The sequence below is a fragment of the Syngnathus typhle genome, linkage group LG7 (genome assembly GCF_033458585.1).
Source record: "Syngnathus typhle isolate RoL2023-S1 ecotype Sweden linkage group LG7, RoL_Styp_1.0, whole genome shotgun sequence".
In the NCBI taxonomy this organism is placed as follows: domain Eukaryota; kingdom Metazoa; phylum Chordata; class Actinopteri; order Syngnathiformes; family Syngnathidae; genus Syngnathus; species Syngnathus typhle.
The window spans coordinates 3,203,891-3,223,987 of record NC_083744.1 but is presented as its reverse complement, the minus strand read 5'-3'; the positions used below and the strand labels follow the sequence as shown (position 1 = coordinate 3,223,987).

Below are 20,097 nucleotides of genomic sequence, written 5' to 3'. Positions count from 1 at the left end.
ATCGATTAATCGATGTGTATCGATGAATCGTTACACCCCTAATTTTTAACACTGTTAGTGTTTTCTTCGCGGCAGTTGTTAGCTGTGTGTCCAGATCTCAACCTGGAGAAGTGGATTGCACTCTGTCAGGCCTCTACACTAAGACCTGTCCATCTTGCGTGTCCCACCTGAAGATTAAACCTTCTGCTGGTATTGCTCTTAGGGTCACTGAGGCACGCAAACCCCGTGACCACAATAAAGTGGCAATCTCTCAAGGGGGGGAACATACAATAGGAATGTTATATTAACTATTATTTGAGTTGTCGTTAATCATTAGTTATATCATGGGTCATTACGACGAGTTTGGTGGAGTTTTTACTGCTCCTTCCAACTCCTACCGCGCTGACTGTAACTTGACACTCTCTGGCTGCATCTTGCCTCATTTGCATACTCACAGTGATTGGATGTTTACGGAGGGGCGCGGAGTCCTGACAGCAGGCTGTGTGAGGACACACACCGCACCGACGTTTTTTTTTTTAAAACGTTTATTTCGAACATTAAAAATACAGGAAAAAATAAAAATACAGAAAAATGATGACTCCATAGTACAATAGAACATAAAAGAAAGAAAAAAGATATTGCATTATAATTTTTCTTTATCGTAAAATCATATTTGTTCAAAGGAAGCCTAAGCTTATCTGACTCTACCCCATGTAACTACATGTTTGTTTGATTCTGTCAAGAATTTGTCTATAGTCAATATATTAAAGAAAAAAAAATATATATATACTATATATTTTCTTTAGATAAATACAAAAGCAACTTAAACAACTTCACAGCATGTTACGGTATCCCGTCAATATTTTGTCCTTATACATTTTTTTTAAACTTAGGTAAGGTACTACAGTTCTTTAATTCTTCACTGCTGGTGTTCCATAATTCCACACCTCTAACTGTTATACAATGTAACTTCAAGTTTGTTCTCACCAATTATTTTTAAACATACGTGTTCCTCTTAAATAATAGGTACTTTCCCTCCACTCAAACAACCTCTGGATACTGTGTGGTAATTAATTATTTTTAATTTTGTACATGAGTTGGATGGTTTTAAAGTCGACTAGGTCGTTATATTTCAGTGAGTTCAATTTAATAAAGAGAGGGTTAGTTGGTTCTCTATAATCAGCATTATTTACAAGTCTTATTGCTTTTTTTGAAGAATGAAGAATGAAGATTGGATTTGTGTTTGTTTTGTATGTATTGCCCCACACCTCCACACAGTACATAATGTACGGGAGTATGAAGGAGCAGTACAAGGAATATAATGATGACTGATTTATAAGGTCTTTTACTTTATATAATACTGCTAGTGATTTCGAAATGTTTGATTTGTTATACATTATATGTGGTTTCCAACTTAATTTATTATCTATAAGCACCCCAAGAAATGTTACTTCATTTACACTTTCTATTTCTATATTATTTATTGTAAGAATTTTGTCTGTGTTGGTCGGACGGTTTCTAAATATAATATACTTTGTTTTACTTAAATTTAGTGTTAGTTTATTTGTGTCAAACCAACTCTGTAATTTTTTCATTTCAATACCCACAGTATCAATAGTTGATCCAGGTCCTCCCCACTGCAAAGCAGGTTTGTGTCATCTGCAAAAAGTACGGCCTTGAGTAACCTGGAGACCTTGCATATATCATTGACATACAAAATAAATAACAAGGGGCCTAATATTGAGCCCTGAGGAACACCACACTTTACCTGTTTTAGTTTTGCTTTACAGTCCATAAGTTGCACATATTGAGTCCTGTTTGATAAATAACTGTTTAACCAAGTGAGTGACATACCTTGTATCCCATATCTTTCTAGTTTTGTTAACAGTATTTCATAATTTACAGTATCAAAAGCTTTCTTAAGATCCAAGAAAACACCTACAACATATCGTTTATTTTCAATAGCTGTTGTTATTTCAACTACAAAATCTAACAAAGCTAGTGTGGTGGTCCTACTTTTCCGAAATCCACACTATTGGTCACACGGAATATTTTGTTTTGTAATAAAATCATCAAGCCTTTTATAAAATATTTTTTCTAATATTTTAGAGAATTGTGGGAGTACAGATATTGGCCTATAATTTGAGAATGTGTGTTTGTCCCCAGCTTTATATATCGGGATAATTTTAGCAGTTTTCATTTAACTTGGAAAAACACCATTTGTAAGAGATTGGTTGCAGATATGTGTAAGGGGTTTCACCACACATTCAATGATATTTTTAACAAGTGACATATCTATCCCGTTACAGTCGGTTGACTTTTTACCTTTATATTCTCTAACAATTTCTATTATTTCCTTCTCATTCGTTCCCATTAGAACCATACTTTCGGCTATGGGTACATCCTTAAGTAGGTCACTTGTACTCCCTTTTTTTGCTACTTCCTCTGCCAAAGTAGGCCCAATACCAACATAGTAATCATTGAACTCCTCTGCAATCATAGTAAGATCATTCATAGTTATGTTATTACTGTTTACAAAGTAAGAAGGATATCCTGGCTTTCCAGTTCTGTTTTGAATAACCTCATTTAACACTTTCCATGTTATTATTGTATTACTCTTGTTTTCCTCTAGTATCTTGCTATAGTAGTCCCTTTTACTGATTCTCATTATTTTAATCAATTTGTTTTTATAGATCTTATATTTTAATTCGGCTTCCTTTGTTCTTATCTTTAAGAAATCTTTGTATAATAGGTTTTTCTTCTCGCAAGCACTTAAGATTCCCTTTGTCAGCCATGTTTTTTCCACTGAATTTAGTTTAACTGCTTTCTTTACAAGAGGACAGTTTTTATCATAAAGTACGGATATAATGGCCATGAATGTGTTGTAGGCTTCATTTACATCACCCACATATACCTTTTTCCAGTCTTGTTTTAAAAGGTCATTTTTGAATGAGTTAAATGAATTACCAGAGTTCATTCTACACATTTTAAAAGTTATAGCATCCTTATTTTTCTTTGTACAGTCCTGGATCACTGCAAACACCGGCAGGTGGTCGCTTGAATCATTTATTATCAGTCCAGTTTTTACTTTCTTCTCAATTACATTTGTAAATATATTATCAATTATTGTGGCACTGTGAGATGTAATTCTAGTCGGACGGCTTATTGCAGGGTAGAGACTCATACTGTACATTAAGTTAATAAATTCTGTTACTGGAGTCAGCTGAAGTGGGTTCAATAAATCTATATTATAATCGCCGCAGACGTACACCATTTTCGTATTGATTTTCCTTTCATACATTCCTGATAATAGTTCACTAAATGTCTCGATACATGAACCTGGACATCTGTATACACAGCTTACCAGAATGTTTTTGGATGATTCCATTTCTATTTCAATTGTAATACATTCCATAATATTATCTATTGCTTGAGACATACTTCTTACTATCTTACCCTTATAATTTTTATCTACGAATAGAGCAACTCCTCCACATCTTTTTACCTTCCTATTTAATGTATAACTCTCATACCCCTCTATGTCAATATTTTCAGACTGATCTTCCTTTAACCAGGTTTCAGATATTGCAATTACAGTAAACGGATTATTCATATCTTTTAAACATTGTTTGATCTTAGAGATGTTTGCTTTCAGGCTCCTACTATTAAAATGTATAATTGATATTGCTCTATTTGTTGTTACATTCTTGTTAAATTGCTCTACAGTATAGTATTTGCTGTTCCTTTGAGTGTAGTTGATGAAGACGTTATTCACAGGACCAATATTGTTCTCTATGTCAAATCCCTTGAAGTCAAATGTTTTCAAATCAAGTTCTTCATTTTCAGTTATCAGTGCTTGTTTGTTAAACACATCAGTTGGAAAAGAAAGGCATTGGTCAGTACTGTTCATGGTGGGTTGATAATTTCACCAGGTTTTTTACATTCCATGATCTAAAGGTACCACAACTTGAGGTTCAGCAGAATAATGTACAGGTTACTAGTCTTTTTCGTACCTCTTAAGTTGCTCTATGGCACTGATGCAGCGACCATGAACAATTTCTGCTGCCCCAACTGGTTTGATGAACACCTTACAACCAGCAGTCCAAGTGGACTGTATTTTGCCGCTTTTCTTAAGATCTCTTGCTTTCTTAGCTATTTCACCATTTTTCTTGGTGAGGTGTTCATTAATGTACACGTTCGTGCCTTTTAGTTTTCTACCTTGTTTGAGCAGATTTACCGTTTTTTTCCGTGTATAGTGCGCCCCCATGTATAGTACGCACCCTAAGAATGGCATGCTGATGCTGGAAAAAAGCTTGTACCCATGTATAAAAATTTTATGAATTTTATTTTTTTATTTATTTTTTTTTTAAGTCCCAATGATCGTCACACACGCAGGGAGGCAATGGGTCCCATTTTTATAGTCTTTGGTATGGTCTTAACTAGGCTGGATGTAATTTTTTTTGTTGGCGTTGATTTCTCCGACTGCCCGTAAACGCACCACCGCGCTCCGTGCGCGCACGGGAAAGAGGCGGCTCTGTATGGGAGAGACGTTGAAGAGGAATAAAAACACCCTTGGAAACCAAAACTTGCCCCTCGTCGTGACTCGGAGCCGCAACAAATGTTTCGGATTTGTGTAGGGTGCATTGTGACAGACGGCAAACGAGCAGGTGATCGAGCAAGCCTTGTCTGATACCAGAGCATTGCGCTCGTATGGAGCGTGTTTGAAGTGAACAGCAGAGACGAAAGGAACAAGGCAAAGTGTTGTGAAATCAAATATGACCGACCTGTAATACGCATTTTGTTATTTGCTGATTGAAACTGCTAATTAAACTGTGAATTGAAACTAATAGGTGGAGAACTGAACTCTCGCTCTTTATATCGCTGACGTGTCTTGCGCAACCGTTCTGCGCATCTGTAATGGCGGCCTCCGTATGACGTCCGGTCCGCGATGGAGATTAAAAACAAACAATATTTGACAATAACACACCATCAAGGATTGCACCATGGCATCAAACGATGTGTCATCAATTATGGATTTTTTTTGACTAAGTGTGTTGGGCACGATGGCTGAATGCGATGCGCGATTGACAACAAACAAGAAGAAAGGTGAGTTTTATTTCGGGGGAGATTTGTCATGTCTCGTCCCCAGTTTTGCTATGTGTCTAGGTTGCCATAGTTTCTGTTCGCGTCGCCCCTCTCTTCCTGTGTCACCTCAATCGATGTAACGTGTTTTGTATTTAAGTCCTGTCTGCCCCTCGCTCACCGTTGGATCATTGCATGTGTTACTGTCATTCTGTTCCTGTCTTTGGTACTGTCACCCTGTCTTTTTGTTCCACGACTTTGTCGGTCAGTCCTGTTGTTGGTTTTGTTGTACCATGACTTTCTTTAAAAAAAAAAAAAAAAAATTAATTTTTTTTTTGTACCCATGTATAATACGCACCCCAGATTTTAGGACAATAAATTAGTTAAATTTTGCGCACTATACACGGAAGAAAATGGTATCTTACTTTTCCTGTTTGTAAATCGGACAATTATAGATGGTATGACAGGCTTACCTTTTAGACTCTTAGTTGGCAGAGTGTGGCATGCCTCAATATTAACAATGTCAATGGCGATGTCTTTACTCTAGAGGAAAGTTTTTACCTGCTCCTCTGTTGTCTCCTCATGTTCAGGATTATCCTCTGAAGCAAGGCCTTTCACAGCCTGCTGGTAGCTCCGTGGTTTGATCCTTAAACCTGTGATGATGACATCGCTCATTCTTGAGTACTGCTCCAAACTGTCTAATCTATTTTCCAGGCTGACAATTTTCTTATTTTGTTCAATGTTTAATTGTTTGAGCTCCTTCACCTCTCCCATCAGCTCTGTAATAATCACCTGTTGCTTCATTATAGTTTCCACATTTGAAGACATCACTTCCATTGATAACTTCAGCTCCTCCATGTCCTTCTGAAGCACTTTCATGCCCATCACGGCTATCAATCTATACCTGATGGTAGCTCTCCTCCTGGGCTGGTGGTGTTAGCCTACTAGGCCTGATGGTGGGTGTCCTCGTGGGGCTGATGGCGTTTGCCTACTGGGCCAGGTGGTAGCTGGGCTCCTGAGGGGATGATCGCTGGGACGCAGTCCGCCGACGTCCGCAGGTCCGGCGTTGCTGGGACGAAGTCCGGCAACGGCCGCGGGTCCAGCGTTTCTGGCTCGAAGTCCGGCGACGGCCGCGAATCCGGCAACGCTGGAGTGGGACCCTAATACGGCCGCGAGTCTGATGCCGTCGGGAGGAACCCCAGTGGGGCCACGGGTCTGGAGTCGCTGGACCGAAGTCCAACGCCGGCCGCGGAGTCGATGGCGCTGGAAGGCTCCGATGTTTGGTGGCTCAGCGACTTCCCGACAGGGAAGAAGCCTCGGCGTGATCGCTCGTCGACGAGATCGCTCCTCAATCAAAGCTCTCGAACAATGAAAATAAAACGAGAAGAAAATCTTATTGTAAGAACAATGGTTTGCTGTTGAGATCCCAAGCGGGGTTCCTGCAAAGTCTGATGCGCAACGGTTACTTCCTGGTGTCTGGTGACATGAGAGAAGAGAGGGGGCTGATTAACGTGTGTTTCTATCAGCGGATTTTTCACTTCTAAAACTTTGATTTGAGGGGGCAGGACATCTTTTTGAGGGGGCGTTGCCCACTCCCTCCCCTGCATAGAGCCAGCACTGCATCGCAGCGGTATTAAACCAGCATTGAATAAGAAATGACGTTGTGGCTGATGCCTGACTTCATTTCTATGGCTATGGAGGCATTAGCAAATTCATGATTATTCAAAAGCCTGATTTCATGTCTAACATACGGACAGTCATGACTAGAAACTAGCTGTGGTTAGGACACACAAGGTACCGTGTGCGCCAAGGTTGTTCGAAAACGTTACTAGGGTTAGGGTTTCTAACATTCATTAACATTTCTGCTTTAGTTCGCGATCTTACCGGCAGAGGTGACGTGACTCCAAATCAACACAAATGAAGCCACGTTGTTCATGTTGCGAGCTCACAACATACACCGACGTTACAACATTCAGCCTATGAATTTTGACACGGCAATTATTTTCAAGTGCTAGTTGTAGAGTAGGTAATGTCTTCTTCTTGTTTTGTAGCGGTAACAAACAACCTCAGGTGCATTACCGCCATCTTCTGGAATAGAGTGTGGATCTTTTTTTTCATTACTTTGTTTTAGAAAGGGGCGGCTCGGTGACGCACTGGGTAGCGCGTCCGCCTCACAGTTAGGAGGGTGTGGGTTCGACTCCACCTCTGGCCCTCCCTGTGTGGAGTTTGCATGTTCTGCCCGTGTCCGCCTGGGTTTTCTCCGGGCACTCCGGTTTCCTCTCAAATCCCTAAAACATGCTTGGTAGGCCAATTGTGCACTCCAAATTCCCCCTAGGTGTGAGTGCAGATGGTTGTTTGTCTCTGTGTGCCCTGCGATTGGCTGGCAACCGGTTCAGGGTGCCCCCCGCCTACTGCCTGATGATGGCTGGGATAGGCTCCTGCACGCCCGCGACCCCCGTGGGGAGAGAGTGGTACAGAAAATGGATGTTTTAGAAATAAAAAAAAGATATCAATTCAGTGGCCGAGTGTCCGCCATGAGACTGGAAGGTTGTGGGTTCAAACCCCGGCCGGGTCCTACCGAAGACTATAAAAATGGGACCCATTGCTTCCCTGCTTGGCACTCAGCATTAAGGGTTGGAATTGGGGGGTTAGATCATCAAATGATTCCCGAGCGGAGCACCGCTGCTGCTCACTGCTCCCCTCTCCCCCATGGGATGGATCAAAATCATACGGGGATGGGCTAAATGCAGAGGACAAATTTCACCACACCCAGATGTGTGTGTGGCGATCATTGGGACTTTTTTTAATAACTTTATATCTCATTACCCTATTTCACACACGGATGGCTTCAGGCTTGACAACCACATTGACTCGGTAGTTCAGATCGGCTCGGGTCTGCGACACAACGTAATAAAGAAAATAACGGTACTATAATATCCATCCATCTATCTATCCATCGTTTTTCTGAACTGCTTTTTGACACAAGGTTCGCTGGTATGCTGGAGCTTAACCCAGCAGACTTCGGGCAGTAGGCGTGGGACACCCCGAACGCCAATTGCAGGGCACACAGGCAACCTTTCGAGCTCAAAACCACAATCTACGGGCAATCTGGAGTGGTCGACTACAATATTGACACTGTAATGTAATATTGTGGCTCAATAGATAAGTTAGTTTTGTTTGCTCATTCAATTCACATCAAGATTAACAACTAACCGCACAATAATATTGAAATGTTTATTTTTCTGATGTAAAAAAAATGTACTCCGGTAAGCTCTCAACAGTACCAAAAATATTTGGTTTTTTGAAATATTTGTATTTTAATGAAAATACTTTGTCTTACGATGAACACACATCACATAACTTTATATACAGAACAGAAACACTGCACTATCAATAAAACACAAACACTGCAAACAGTAATGGAAGAGGATTTCTACTATACAGGTTGGGTTGAGTCGAGTGGTGACCGTGAAACGTTAGAGTCACCATGGGCCTATCATCTTAATCAGAAATCTTGCCCGCAGGTACATCAGGCCAGCTGGATGTCGCGGGGAAAAACGGTGACGCGCGTGGATGACACTACAGAGTGAAGCTTAGCACTCACATAATTGGTTGCCTGGTGATGAAGTGGGCAGGGCCAAGAAATTATCCACTCTTGTCACATAACTTTAGATATAAAACACAAACACTTCACTATATATAAAACACAATCCCTGCAAACAACAGTTTTTAAGTCGATTTCAACTACAAAGGTTGGGTTGTGTCGAGTGGTCACTGTGAAACGTTTGAGTCACCACGCGGCTATCATCTTAATCAGAAATCTTGCCCGCGGATCCGTCGGGCCAGCTGGAGGTCGCGGGGAAAAATGGTGACCCGCTTGGCGTGGATGGCGCACAGGTTGGCATCAGAGAACAGCAACACCAATAAGGCCTCAGCCGCCTGTAAAGATCCCAACAAGTCGTCAATGTGTAACCCGGCCCGAGTGTCCCGCTGCGTCCGGCGTCGGCAAGGGCAGCGGACTATTTTGGGTTGCAGAGAGTCGGCAGGCGGAAATGGGGCATCACCGATTGTCACTTGTGTACACGCCAAAGTTGGTCAGGGATCGTTCAATGTCCCAAATGTTCACCGACCTTTTTAGGAAGTTCTTGTTGTCGCAATAAAATTTTGAACATGTAAAAAACTCCCTGTTCAAAATTTCCCCCGCGTAGAAGAAAAGTACAGGTGAACATTTGCCAAACGTTTGGTCACTGTCAAACGTTTGCGACCTTCGACAAACCATAACGAAAATGCAGTAATCACTCCATTTGAAAACACTCGCAATTCTTGGTCGCTCAGTAGGATGGAGACTTTAGTATGACATTTGGACCTCCCCGGCGACTTTACCTCCTGAAGCGCCATCAGGGCGAAGACCTGCCATCTGAGGGCACTTCTGCCATATGACTGGCACACCTCACGGACCTGGGTGTGTGGGAGGGTGGCTACATGTCAAGGCAATGATCTGACAAGCTTACGAGCTAACGTGTGAGCTGGTAACACCTTACCAGGCGAGAGAAGGGCGCTTTCCTGATGAGGAGCTCTGTGCTCTTCTGGAACTTGCGGATCTCCATTAGGGCCTTGGTCCCTGGCCGGTACCTTCGCCTCCTGGGCGGCGTGGGCGGCGGCGCAGGTGGCTGAGCTGGAAATACAAAAACCTTTAGCAACGTGCCATCAAAATGGAACAACGGCGCAGTGAGCTCACTATTCCCAGATGGGCCCGGCTGCTGTGACTGCGGCGGGCGGCGCCCTCTGGGGGATGCCCTCTGCGGTGACTGTGGCGGGTGGCGCCGTCTGGGGGATGCCGCAGAGGATGTGCATTGCACACCGGGGGATGGCCCAGGCAGTGGCTGCGGAGGACGGCGGCGTGGATTGCCGCCTTTTCTTCGGCTGGACGAGGAGTTGTGGCGCATGGCTGACTACAGCATACATATGTACATGAAAGACACGCAACAACACTCAACAAAGAGCTAACGCAATAGCATGTCCACTTTACAAGTGCTACAATTAATCGAGTCATCAACAACTAATCGCTAATCAAACTCATTGAACTACTTCGATCACTAATGAATTGTATAGACTAGAGACCTTGTTCAACTTCAACTTGTCCAAAGCCTCAAAAGGATTCGAGATGAACATTGGCCTGAAGACCACGAGGGTACAACATTACATGACAAAATATTGAATCTGTTTGTTCTGCTCTACACGGGACAGTACGCCCTATTGGACCGCGGGTTTTCTGGTTTAATAGTTTAAGTTTTGCGGATGAAATGGTGCCTGTTTCAGATCATTTTACATGTGTAACAAATATTTACTATCAAATTCCCACGGTCGTATTGTCCCACCGCAAACATTTGAGAGGTGATGTCAGGCCTAGAGAACACATATTGCTGTTTGGGGTGGCGGCTGCACTGACTACAACTTGAAGGCCCTGCAGCGCATAGTGAACACTGCTGGTAAGATTGCTGGTGCTTCGCTCCCCTCCTTGAAGGACATTTACACCTCCCATCTCACCCGCAAGGCGACCACGATTGTGAGTGATGAGAGTCACCCCGCTCACTCTTTGTTCGAGCTTCTGCCTTCTGGGAAGCGGTACAGAAGCCTGCGCTCCCGCACCACCAGACTCTCAAACAGCTTCATACTCCAGGCTGTTAGGATCCTGAACTCGCTCCCCCGTTCTGCGTAGCGTCCTGTACGTTTACTGTCTGTACTGTCTGTATGCACACTGGCTCTTATTTGTTGTGTTATCTGTTTATTTATTATTTATTTATTTATTACAATTATTTATTGTTTGTGCCTTTTTGTTTATGTTTTTTACTTTTGCGCTATGCTTGCTGGCTCCGTTTTGCTCCTCTTATTTATTGTGTTATCTGTTTATTTATTATTTATTCATCACTCTTACTATTGATTGTTTGAATTTTTGCCTTCTTGTTTTTATATTGTGTCGCGTACTTGTATGTCTATCGTGTTATGCGTCTCGTCACCGTGGGATGGAGAAAAACGTAATTTCGGTCTCTTTGTGTGTTGTGACATGTGGAGAGATTGACAATAAAGCTGACTTTGACTTTGACAATCTTACTCGCATCTCGTTTAAAATTCCTTCGATAGATACGCACCCTGATGGACCGATTACACTTAAACTAGGTTTAATGAATATTAGATCGCTTCATACGAAAGCACTTCTCGTTAATGACCTCATCACGGAACATAATCTAAACGTTTTTGGTCTCTGCGAGACCTGGTTAAAACCTAATGAACTGCTGCCGCTTAACGAGGCCTCGCCTCCAAATTTTCAGCTCGCATGTGGAGTGTCCTCAAAAAAAGGGTGGGGGTGTCGCCCTCATCTCAAATTTCCGAGCTTAGATTTAGGCCTCGTCCGATCAACGTATTTGAAACATTTGAAGTTCTCACCGTCCGATCCACCGCTTTGCCGTCATTTTATCTTGTGGTTGTTTACCGTCCACCCGGGGCTTACTCTGGCTTCCTGGATGAATTTTCAGAATTCGTGGCTGATCTAGTAACCAATGCGGATAATATAATTATCATGGGCGATTTCAACATCCACATGAATTTACCGTCAGAGCCACTTACTTCGGCGTTTCAGACTTTAACTGATACGTTTGGTTTTACCCAAGCCGTACAGGCAGCAACGCATAAGAATGGAAATACCTTAGATCTGGAATTATCCCGAGGACTTGCAACCTCAAATGTAGCAGTACTTCCATACACTACTGTTCTGTCTGATCATTACTTAATAAAATTTGAAATTTTAGTTCCTTGTCAAAGACAAGAGAGCAATCAGAATTATAGGAGCCGTAATTTTAACTAGTAGTAGCGCAGCAGCTTATTGATTACATGGTCGCCAATAATCGATATGACTCTTTTCAGTCTGGTTTTAGAGCTAATCATTCCACTGAGACAGCACTTGCTAAAGTGACTAACGATCTCCTCACAGCTATGGATTCAAACACTTCATCTGTACTGTTACTACTTGATCTCAGTGCTGCCTTCGACACTGTAGACTTCGATATTTTATTAGGGCGTCTTAAAAGTTGTGTTGGTATTTCAGGGTCAGCACTAGGCTGGTTCTATTCCTATCTATCAGACAGGACGCACCGAGTGGTCCATGGCAATACGTCCTCGGAGCTCTATAATGTTACGTGTGGTGTCCCACAGGGATCGGTACCGGGACCAATTCTATTTAATATTTATATGATTCATCTTGGGGACATTATACGTAAATATAATATTAGTTTTCAATGCTACTATTATACATGCGTTTGTCAAGTCGCGCCTGGACTACTGTAATTTATTATTCTCTGGTCTTCCTTAGTCCCGCTTCAAAAGTCTACAGTTAGTACAAAATGCTGCTGCAAGGCTGCTCTCACGGACAAGAAAATGTTATCACATTACCCCAATATTAGCCAACTTACACTGGCTCCCGGTCCATTTAAGATGCGACTTCAAGGTTCTTCTATTAACATATAAATCCCTGCATGGCTTAGCGCCTTCATATCTCGTCGACCTAGTTGTTCCTTATGTTCCGTCTCGTAACCTTCGTTCGCAAAACGCTACTCTTTTAGCGACACAGAGGGCCAAGAAAATGTCTGCAGGGTCTAGAGCAGGGGTCACCAACCTTTCTTAAACCGAGAGCTACTTCCTGGATACTGATTAAGGCAAAGGGCTACCAGTTTGACACACACTTCTGAAATAGCCAATTTGCTCAATTTAGCTTTCACTATGTGTTATTATTGTCATTTCCAGTTCACATGTAAGTGTGATTTTAACAAGAATAGCAAAAATACAGTCAAACCTCGGTTTTCGACCACAATCCGTTCCAGAAGGCGGTTCGAGAAGCGAATCGCTTGATTTCAGAATCTATTTTTCCCATTACAAATAATGGAAAAAAATTTAGTCCGTTCCAAGACTAAAAAAAAAACGCTTTTTAGTAAGCGTTTATTCATTTGCGCATTTTTGTCCGATCGCGCAACCGTAGCGCACCGCCGAACGCCCAACCGCAGCCCGTCCCCCACCGCGTAACTGCACCGCGCTGCTCACCTTATTGTGACAGAGCCGTCGCTGAAATTTAGAAAATATTTTTAAAGTCCTGACGTACTTTCCAAAAATGAAGTGGACCTCAGTGCGCGATCGCGCAACCACAGCGCGCCGGCCGGGCGCTCACTGTCGCATTGCTTTAAGAGCGTCTTTGTGTTTTAGGATGGCTTTACTGCTCCCACTTGCTTTCTTTGGAAGCATGATAAGGGGTTAATACAATCCTCAAAGTAACGAAAATACAATAACTACGAAGTCAGTCGGCATCCGGGCCGCGCGGTCGGGTTTTCTCTGGTCCTCCCGGCTCATCACGTGAAGTTCAACCTCCGAATTTTGTTCAACAACCGAAGCAAAAAAATCTCGAATTTTTTGTTCAAATTCCGATTTGTTCGAGAACCTGGACGTTCGGAAACCGAGGTTTGACTGTAAAATAAATAGATGCAGCTCACAGACAAGTGCTGCTATTTGAGCTAATTTTAGAACAGTCCTGCGGGCGACTCATGCTGTCCTCACTGGCGACCTGGCGCCCGCGGGCACCGTGTTGGTGACCCCTGGTCTAGAGCATTTTCTATTCGGGCTCCAGAGCTTTGGAATGCCCTACCAATGGATATTAGAACTGCTACCTCAGTAGAAACATTTAAGACACGTTTAAAGACACATTTCTATGATATGGCCTTTAACTAACCTGTAGTGGCCGATTCGGCCGAAGTTTGTTTTCAACATATTCAAAATGCAAAAAGGGTGTGTCCTACACCTTGCCAAAAGAACTTCGGACATCACGTGACTGATCCCATTTATTTTTGTTTATGCACACATCCTAACTGCATAGTCGCGGCAGTTAAAATAAAAAAATAAAAATAAAAAAAAAGTGCAGAAAAAGATACAATAGTAATTTTTAAATTAAATGCATAGTCGTGGCAGTTAAAATGAATAAAATAATTGTAGACCTACATGCAACAGTAATATTTGCAAAATAAAACCTTCTCGGACGAAATGCATCATAATTAGCTGTTTAAAGGTAATACTTCCTGTCCTATGCATCGTGGGCAATGTAGGCTGACTAGAAAGCTTCAAAATTGACTTACTAGTGAACATGTAAGCTAAAAAGACATTTTACGCGCATGTGTCACATTTTGACCTCACAGTGTAAACTCTTTATTGGTCCAGGGCTCGAAACTAACGATTGCCCGATTGCCCGGGGCAAGTAGCGATGGCAGACGGGCAAGTAGAATTTTTTCCTCACTTGCCCGAACTTGCCCTGCCATAATACCATGTTTTCAAGCTGTAAAAAGACGATTTTGTGCATAATTTCTCGCAACTTCTGCCGCTTCTGGTCCGACATTTTGTTTTCTAGGGAGCGGTTAGTTTCTCGTGTAAGTCTGCAATACATTGATAACGGCAAAGCGCTTCGTAATTAAATGCATGCTCTCTCACCCGTCCCTGGCTCTTCTGCGCCTGCGCACCAGCAGAGCTTGTTTCCGGTTGGCGGATACGAAGGCATATGAAGGCAAAACTTATAGTGTTGTCTTTTTTATTGCAAAAATGTGTCGGGCAAGTAAAAATCCACTCCAAAAAAATTCGGGCAAGTAAAATTTTGTTTCGGGCAAGTAAAATTTTCTCCAACTTGCCCGAGGGCAACTTGGGAAAAAAATAAGCTTCGAGCCCTGTGGTCACAAGCAAATTGATTAAAAAGATGAGTAAAAAATGTTGGAACATGATACTGGTGGTCATATTCTACAGTTTACATGTTGACATCATGCAAAGGTACACTGGTTGCACCAGGTATGTTTTTTTTTTTTATCTCACTATTTCACTTGTCAATTTCGGAATTGCTCACTAGTTCACTAGTAAGGAATACGTATGTCCACTAGTACCATTAGTTGGGATCTTCCCAGCCTCACTATCTGACTTGTGGGGTTCAAAATGTTAACTAATGAACTAGTAAATGCAAAGGGATTTTCCTTTCTGACTCACTCGGTCTGACTAGTAAGTCAAAATGCCTTTTATTTGTTCACTATCTGCGTATATCCGTTTAACTAGTCACTCTGGACTGAACTAATTCACAAGAAAGAAAACACGTTTCACTAGTTAACAAGTGAGGTTAAAATTACACCAGCTAGTGAACGTGTACTAAGGTACCATTTTGAGCCTCACTAGTTAGCTTGTAAGTCAAAATAGATGGTGCGTAGCAAAGTTATCTGTGCATTCATGAGTAAACATCCATCCATCTATCCATCCATTTTCTGAACCGCTTAGTCCCCACGGGGATCGCGGGTGTTCTGGAGCCTATCCCAGCCATCATTGGGCAGCAGGCGAGGGACACCCTGAACCGGTTGCCAGCCAATCGCAGGAAATACAGAGACAATCAACCATTTGCACTCGCACTCACACCTAGGGACAATTAGGAGCGCTCAGTCGGCCTACCAAGCATGTTTTTGGGATGCGGGAGGAAACCGGAGTGCCCGGAGAAAACCCACGCGTGCCCGGGGAAAACATGCAAACTCCACACAGGGAGGGCCAGAGGTGGAATCGAACCCGCACCCTCCTAACTGTGAGGCGGACGAGCTACCCAGTGCCTCACCAAGCCGCCACGAGCAGACATGTAACCCATATTTCTGTAAAGTCGGCATCCACTAGTTCTATTCGGTAAATTTTTTTACCTCACTAGTAGAACTGGTTAAGTGAAAAAGTCGCACTAGTGCACAATTTGGGGCATAACTAGTCAACCAGTATTTTTCTACAAGTTAGATACCACGGCTTCAATGGGCTTGCACTAGTTAACTTGTCAGTGGTTTATTTATCATTAGTTAACTGGTGGGCATTTCAGCTCCTATTAGCTAACTTCTGCAGAAAATCATAGGTCACTAGTTAACATGTTAGAATAATTCACGTTTGACTAATTTACATGTTGCTGAAAATGAGTGACTGGTTAGAGTTTCTGTGCAACTCGTAAGACAAAGTGCGTAACTCGTGTGGCTCAATGTCCAACTAATGTTGAGAAAGACCGAACTAATGGAAAATACTGTCTAATATCGAGGATATGGAATAAATGATCAAATTGCTTGCCATACATAACAGCCCCCACAGTAGAACCTGCTTCCACCCCCAGGTAAAATTGCTTTAGTGTAAAATTGTAGAAGTGAGGTGACATTGCAGTTAAAACATTGCAGCGACATGCTGAATAGAATGTTGTTGCAGCCGTCTGAAAAACTGTCTGGGACGGGGCAAAAGTGCCATTTTCTGTCTGTAGAGTTTAGAGTAGTAAGTCGGAAAGCAGGCAGAAACGTCATGTGACATACGACAGTATCCTCGTCGTCTCACATACTTACAAATTTGTTTGCCTTTCAGTTCAGTGCGCGTGTCTTCTTTTTATTCACTTGGTTGTTTGCTGTTCAAATTTCAGAAGTCAGGAGGTGGCGACGTGTTGTGGCGTCGTTATACCGTCCGCTACAACGTGAGCTTTGCAAAAACAACTTTGCATTTTTTCAACTTACCTTTTTTGTCCTTTGAACTCGTGTCGTCGCTGTGGCTCTTCAACTTGCCAGGGTGTGCACGGGGAAGCTCCGAGAAAAGTGGCAAAGTTCACTTTATAAGCAGCCAAATCGAGGAGAAAACCAGTCTAAATTCAAATGTCGCGTCCCTCAGCCTTCGAGCAATCAGCGTGAAGCGTCAGTGCTACTCAGGGGGGCGGGCTAAGTGAGGCGTCAGTGTCGGGGAGTGCTTGAAAACCAGACCATCGCCACTCGACGGGGTGGCATCAGAAGTGACCGAGAGAGAGTCACATCTCACTTGACTTCCGTCTCCAAGAGAAATTCATAGATATGGAAATCATAATGCAATGACAAAAAGAAAATATTAAAAAGAAAGGGCGTAGGTTTATACAAGGATGGTAGGGACAGATCACAACCACTATTTGGGGAATACAAAATAGTCCTTACTTAAATAAAATAGTAAATATGAATATTTACTATTTAATTTTAATACCGCGAAACTCTACATTTATTCATGTAATATTTCAGTATATTACGCAGTGGTAGCATTAATTTAAAAACTATTTTAACGTAGTTTTTTTCATGAGAGATTCCGAGATTTATTCGAAGCTATGACAATAAAGTCAAAGTCAGCTTTATTGTCAATCTCTTCACAAGTCAAGACACACAAAGAAACCGAAATTACGTCTTCTCTATCCCACGATGACGAGATATATTACACGATAGACATACAAGTAAACCACACAATATAAAAACAAGAAGGCACAAACAATAAATAATAAGAATGATAGAAAAATAATAAATAAACAGATAACACAATAAATAAGAGGAGCAAAACGGAGCCAGTGTGCATACAGCAGACAGTAAGCGTAGCCCTCTGGGAAGAGGTACAGAAGCCTGCGCTCCCGCACCACCAGACTCTCAAACAGCTTCGTACTCCAGGCTGTTAGGATCCTGAACTCGCTCCCCCGTTCTGCGTAGCGTCTTGTACTTTTACTGTCTGTACTGTCTGTATGCACACTGGCTCTTATTTGTTGTGTTATCTGTTTATTTATTATTTATTATTACTCTTATTATTTATTGTTTGTGCCTTTTTGTTTATGATGTTTTTTACTTTTGCGCTATGCTTGCTGGCTCCGTTTTGCTCCTCTTATTTATTGTGTTATCTGTTTATTTATTATTTATTCATCACTCTTACTATTGATTGTTTGAATTTTTGCCTTCTTGTTTTTATATTGTGTCGCGTACTTGTATGTCTATCGTGTTATGTGTCTCGTCACCGTGGGATAGAGAAAAACGTAATTTCGGTCTCTTTGTGTGTTGTGACGTGGAGAGATTGACAATAAAGCTGACTTTGACTTTGACTTTGACTTTGAAAAGTACAGGACGCTACGCAGAAAGGGGAAGCAAGTTCAGTTCCTACTATCCCACGGTGACAAGACATAGTACACAATTTACATACAAGTAAACAACACAAAAAGTAAAAACAAGAAGGCACAAACAATGAATAAATAAGTGAAGAATAAATAATAAATAAACAAATAACATAATAAATAAGAGGAGCAAAAATGGAGCAAGTGTGCATACAGCAGACAGTCAGAATATAGCGCAAAGCAAGTGTGCATACAGCAGACAGTCAGAATATAGCGCAAAAGTACAGGACGCTATGCAGAAGGGGAGAGAGAGTTCAGGATAACAGCCTGGAGTATGAAGCTGTTGTTGAGTCTGGTGGTGCGGGAGCGCAGGCTCCTATACCTCTTCCCAGAGGGCATAAGCTCAAACGGAAGAAACAAAAGAGTGAGCGGGGTGACTCACATCACTCACAATCGTGGTCGCCTTGCGGGTGAGATGGGGGATCTAAATGTCTTTCAAGGAGGGGAGTGAAGCACCAATAATCTTACCAGCCGTGTTCACTATGCGCTGCAGGGCCTTCAAGTTGTAGTCAGTGCAGCCGCCACCCCAAACAGCTGGAGAGGACGCTCTCAATGGTGCCACGGTAAAATGTAGTCATGACGGCCGGAGGAGCGCTCGCTCGCCTGAGTTTCCGCAGGAAGTACAGGCGGCGCTGGGCCTTCTTCGCCAGTGATGCGGTGTTGGTGGTCCAGGAGAGATCCTCACTGATGTGCACCCCCAGGAACCTGGCGCCGCTCACTCTCTCCACCACAGCACCGTCGATGGTCAGCGGCAGGTGTTGGGTGTTGTCAGGGTTTTCCAAAACTATCTTGATCATATGATTATGTTGGAATGTATGTAACCAGTAATGAATAACCTTGGTAGATTAGTTTTACGCTTATGTTGGTGTGTAACCAGTAATAAATAACCTAGCTTGTTCCATCCTACACAATGTCGTAAAACATCCCCTGCCCTGCTAATCTAGAGGTCAAGGGCCTTTTTTACTTGTCTATTCAGTCCACTGTCACCCCCACCCTTTTTCTCCTAATAAAGATGGTCTTGTGGGAAGCGAGAGTCAGACGTCATTCGATCATTGTTGTACGCACAGTGACGAATGGACTCTCCGCCTGCAGGTGCCCAAACGACTAACTTGTCTCCAAGTGGTTCTTGCAAAATAAGTTAGAGTGAGCACCACTCTAACATTTTGGTGCCGAAACCCGGGACCCTCATACCCACCATCTGACTGACGGAGGAAGACGTGCTGCATTGTCGACAAGCCAGCGTCCATTAGGAGGACCTGGAAAAGAAAGTCCTGGGAAGAGAACTTCTTCGCTGGGCCAGCATCTTAGGTCTGCCTTCGTCTGACAGAAGTGGTTTGACGGGACCCGGCGATGCAACGAACCAGGAGACACGTAAGTTAAAAAATAAAAATAAAAAATAATAATAAAATAAATTTTTTTTTTTTTTTTTTAAAAAGCGCTGATACGGCTTTGGTTTGTCCGAGCTATGAGATACGGCTTTGGTTTGTCCGAGCTATGAGATACGGCTTTGGTTTGTCCAAGCTATGAGATACGGCTTTGGTTTGTCCGAGCTATGAGATTCAGCTTTGGTTCGTCCGAGCTATGAGATTCAGCTTTGGTTTGTCCGAGCTATGAGATTCAGCTTTGGTTTGTCCGAGCTATGAGATACAGCTTTGGTTTTTCCAAGCTAAGAAACAGCTGGGATTCTAGTCCCAGTGGAAAGAACGGGCTAAGAAAAAAGTTTTTTTTCTTAATTGAAGATTCATTTTCTTTGTCCGTTTTTCCAAGCTGTTTGGAAGGGTTTTACACCCATCCTGGATAGGCCTAAAAATAAAAATAAAAAAGCGCTGGAGTTTGTGTGACTGAGAGTGACTGGTAGGATAAATTGACTAAATAGCAGTTCTAGCATTGATCCACGAAAATAATACAGGCTAGTAATTGTTCAAAGGTCAATTTAATCTTGCATTGAGGATCCTCAAAGAAAAAATAAATAAATAAATAATAATAATAATAATAATAATAATAATAATAATAATAATAATTGTATA

The 20,097-nt window shown here is 42.3% G+C and overlaps 2 protein-coding genes across 4 annotated transcripts in view; both read right to left on the bottom strand.

Moving 5' to 3' along the window:
- Positions 1-20,097, bottom strand: part of LOC133157241 (collagen alpha-1(I) chain-like) — a 337,276-nt gene that overhangs the window by 38,158 nt on the left and 279,021 nt on the right. The window lies entirely within an intron of this gene.
- Positions 8,282-16,907, bottom strand: LOC133157245 (histone H3-like centromeric protein A). 2 transcript variants are annotated; one of them, XM_061283630.1, is made up of 6 exons: positions 16,641-16,907; positions 16,476-16,534; positions 9,800-10,013; positions 9,603-9,736; positions 9,445-9,519; positions 8,282-9,000 (listed from the first exon to the last, which is right to left on the bottom strand). In XM_061283630.1, exons 3-6 carry the CDS (start codon positions 10,005-10,007, stop codon positions 8,875-8,877), a joined length of 543 nt encoding a protein of 180 aa, XP_061139614.1. In that variant the 5' UTR covers positions 10,008-10,013; positions 16,476-16,534; positions 16,641-16,907; the 3' UTR covers positions 8,282-8,874. The 2 variants fall into 2 exon arrangements, with proteins under 2 accessions (XP_061139614.1, XP_061139612.1); XM_061283628.1 differs by lacking the exon at positions 16,476-16,534 and having other exon boundaries at positions 16,641-16,894.

Bases quoted from the DNA above. Each gene is read 5' to 3' on its own strand.
- LOC133157245 (XM_061283630.1), bottom strand. From the start codon at position 10,007: ATGCGCCACAACTCCTCGTCCAGCCGAAGAAAAGGCGGCAATCCACGC. The intron at 9,737-9,799 runs GTGAGCTCACTG...TTGTATTTCCAG, and splicing joins GCCGGGCCCATCTGGGAATA to CTCAGCCACCTGCGCCGCCG. The intron at 9,001-9,444 runs GTAAAGTCGCCG...GGATCTTTACAG, and splicing joins CCCTGATGGCGCTTCAGGAG to GCGGCTGAGGCCTTATTGGT.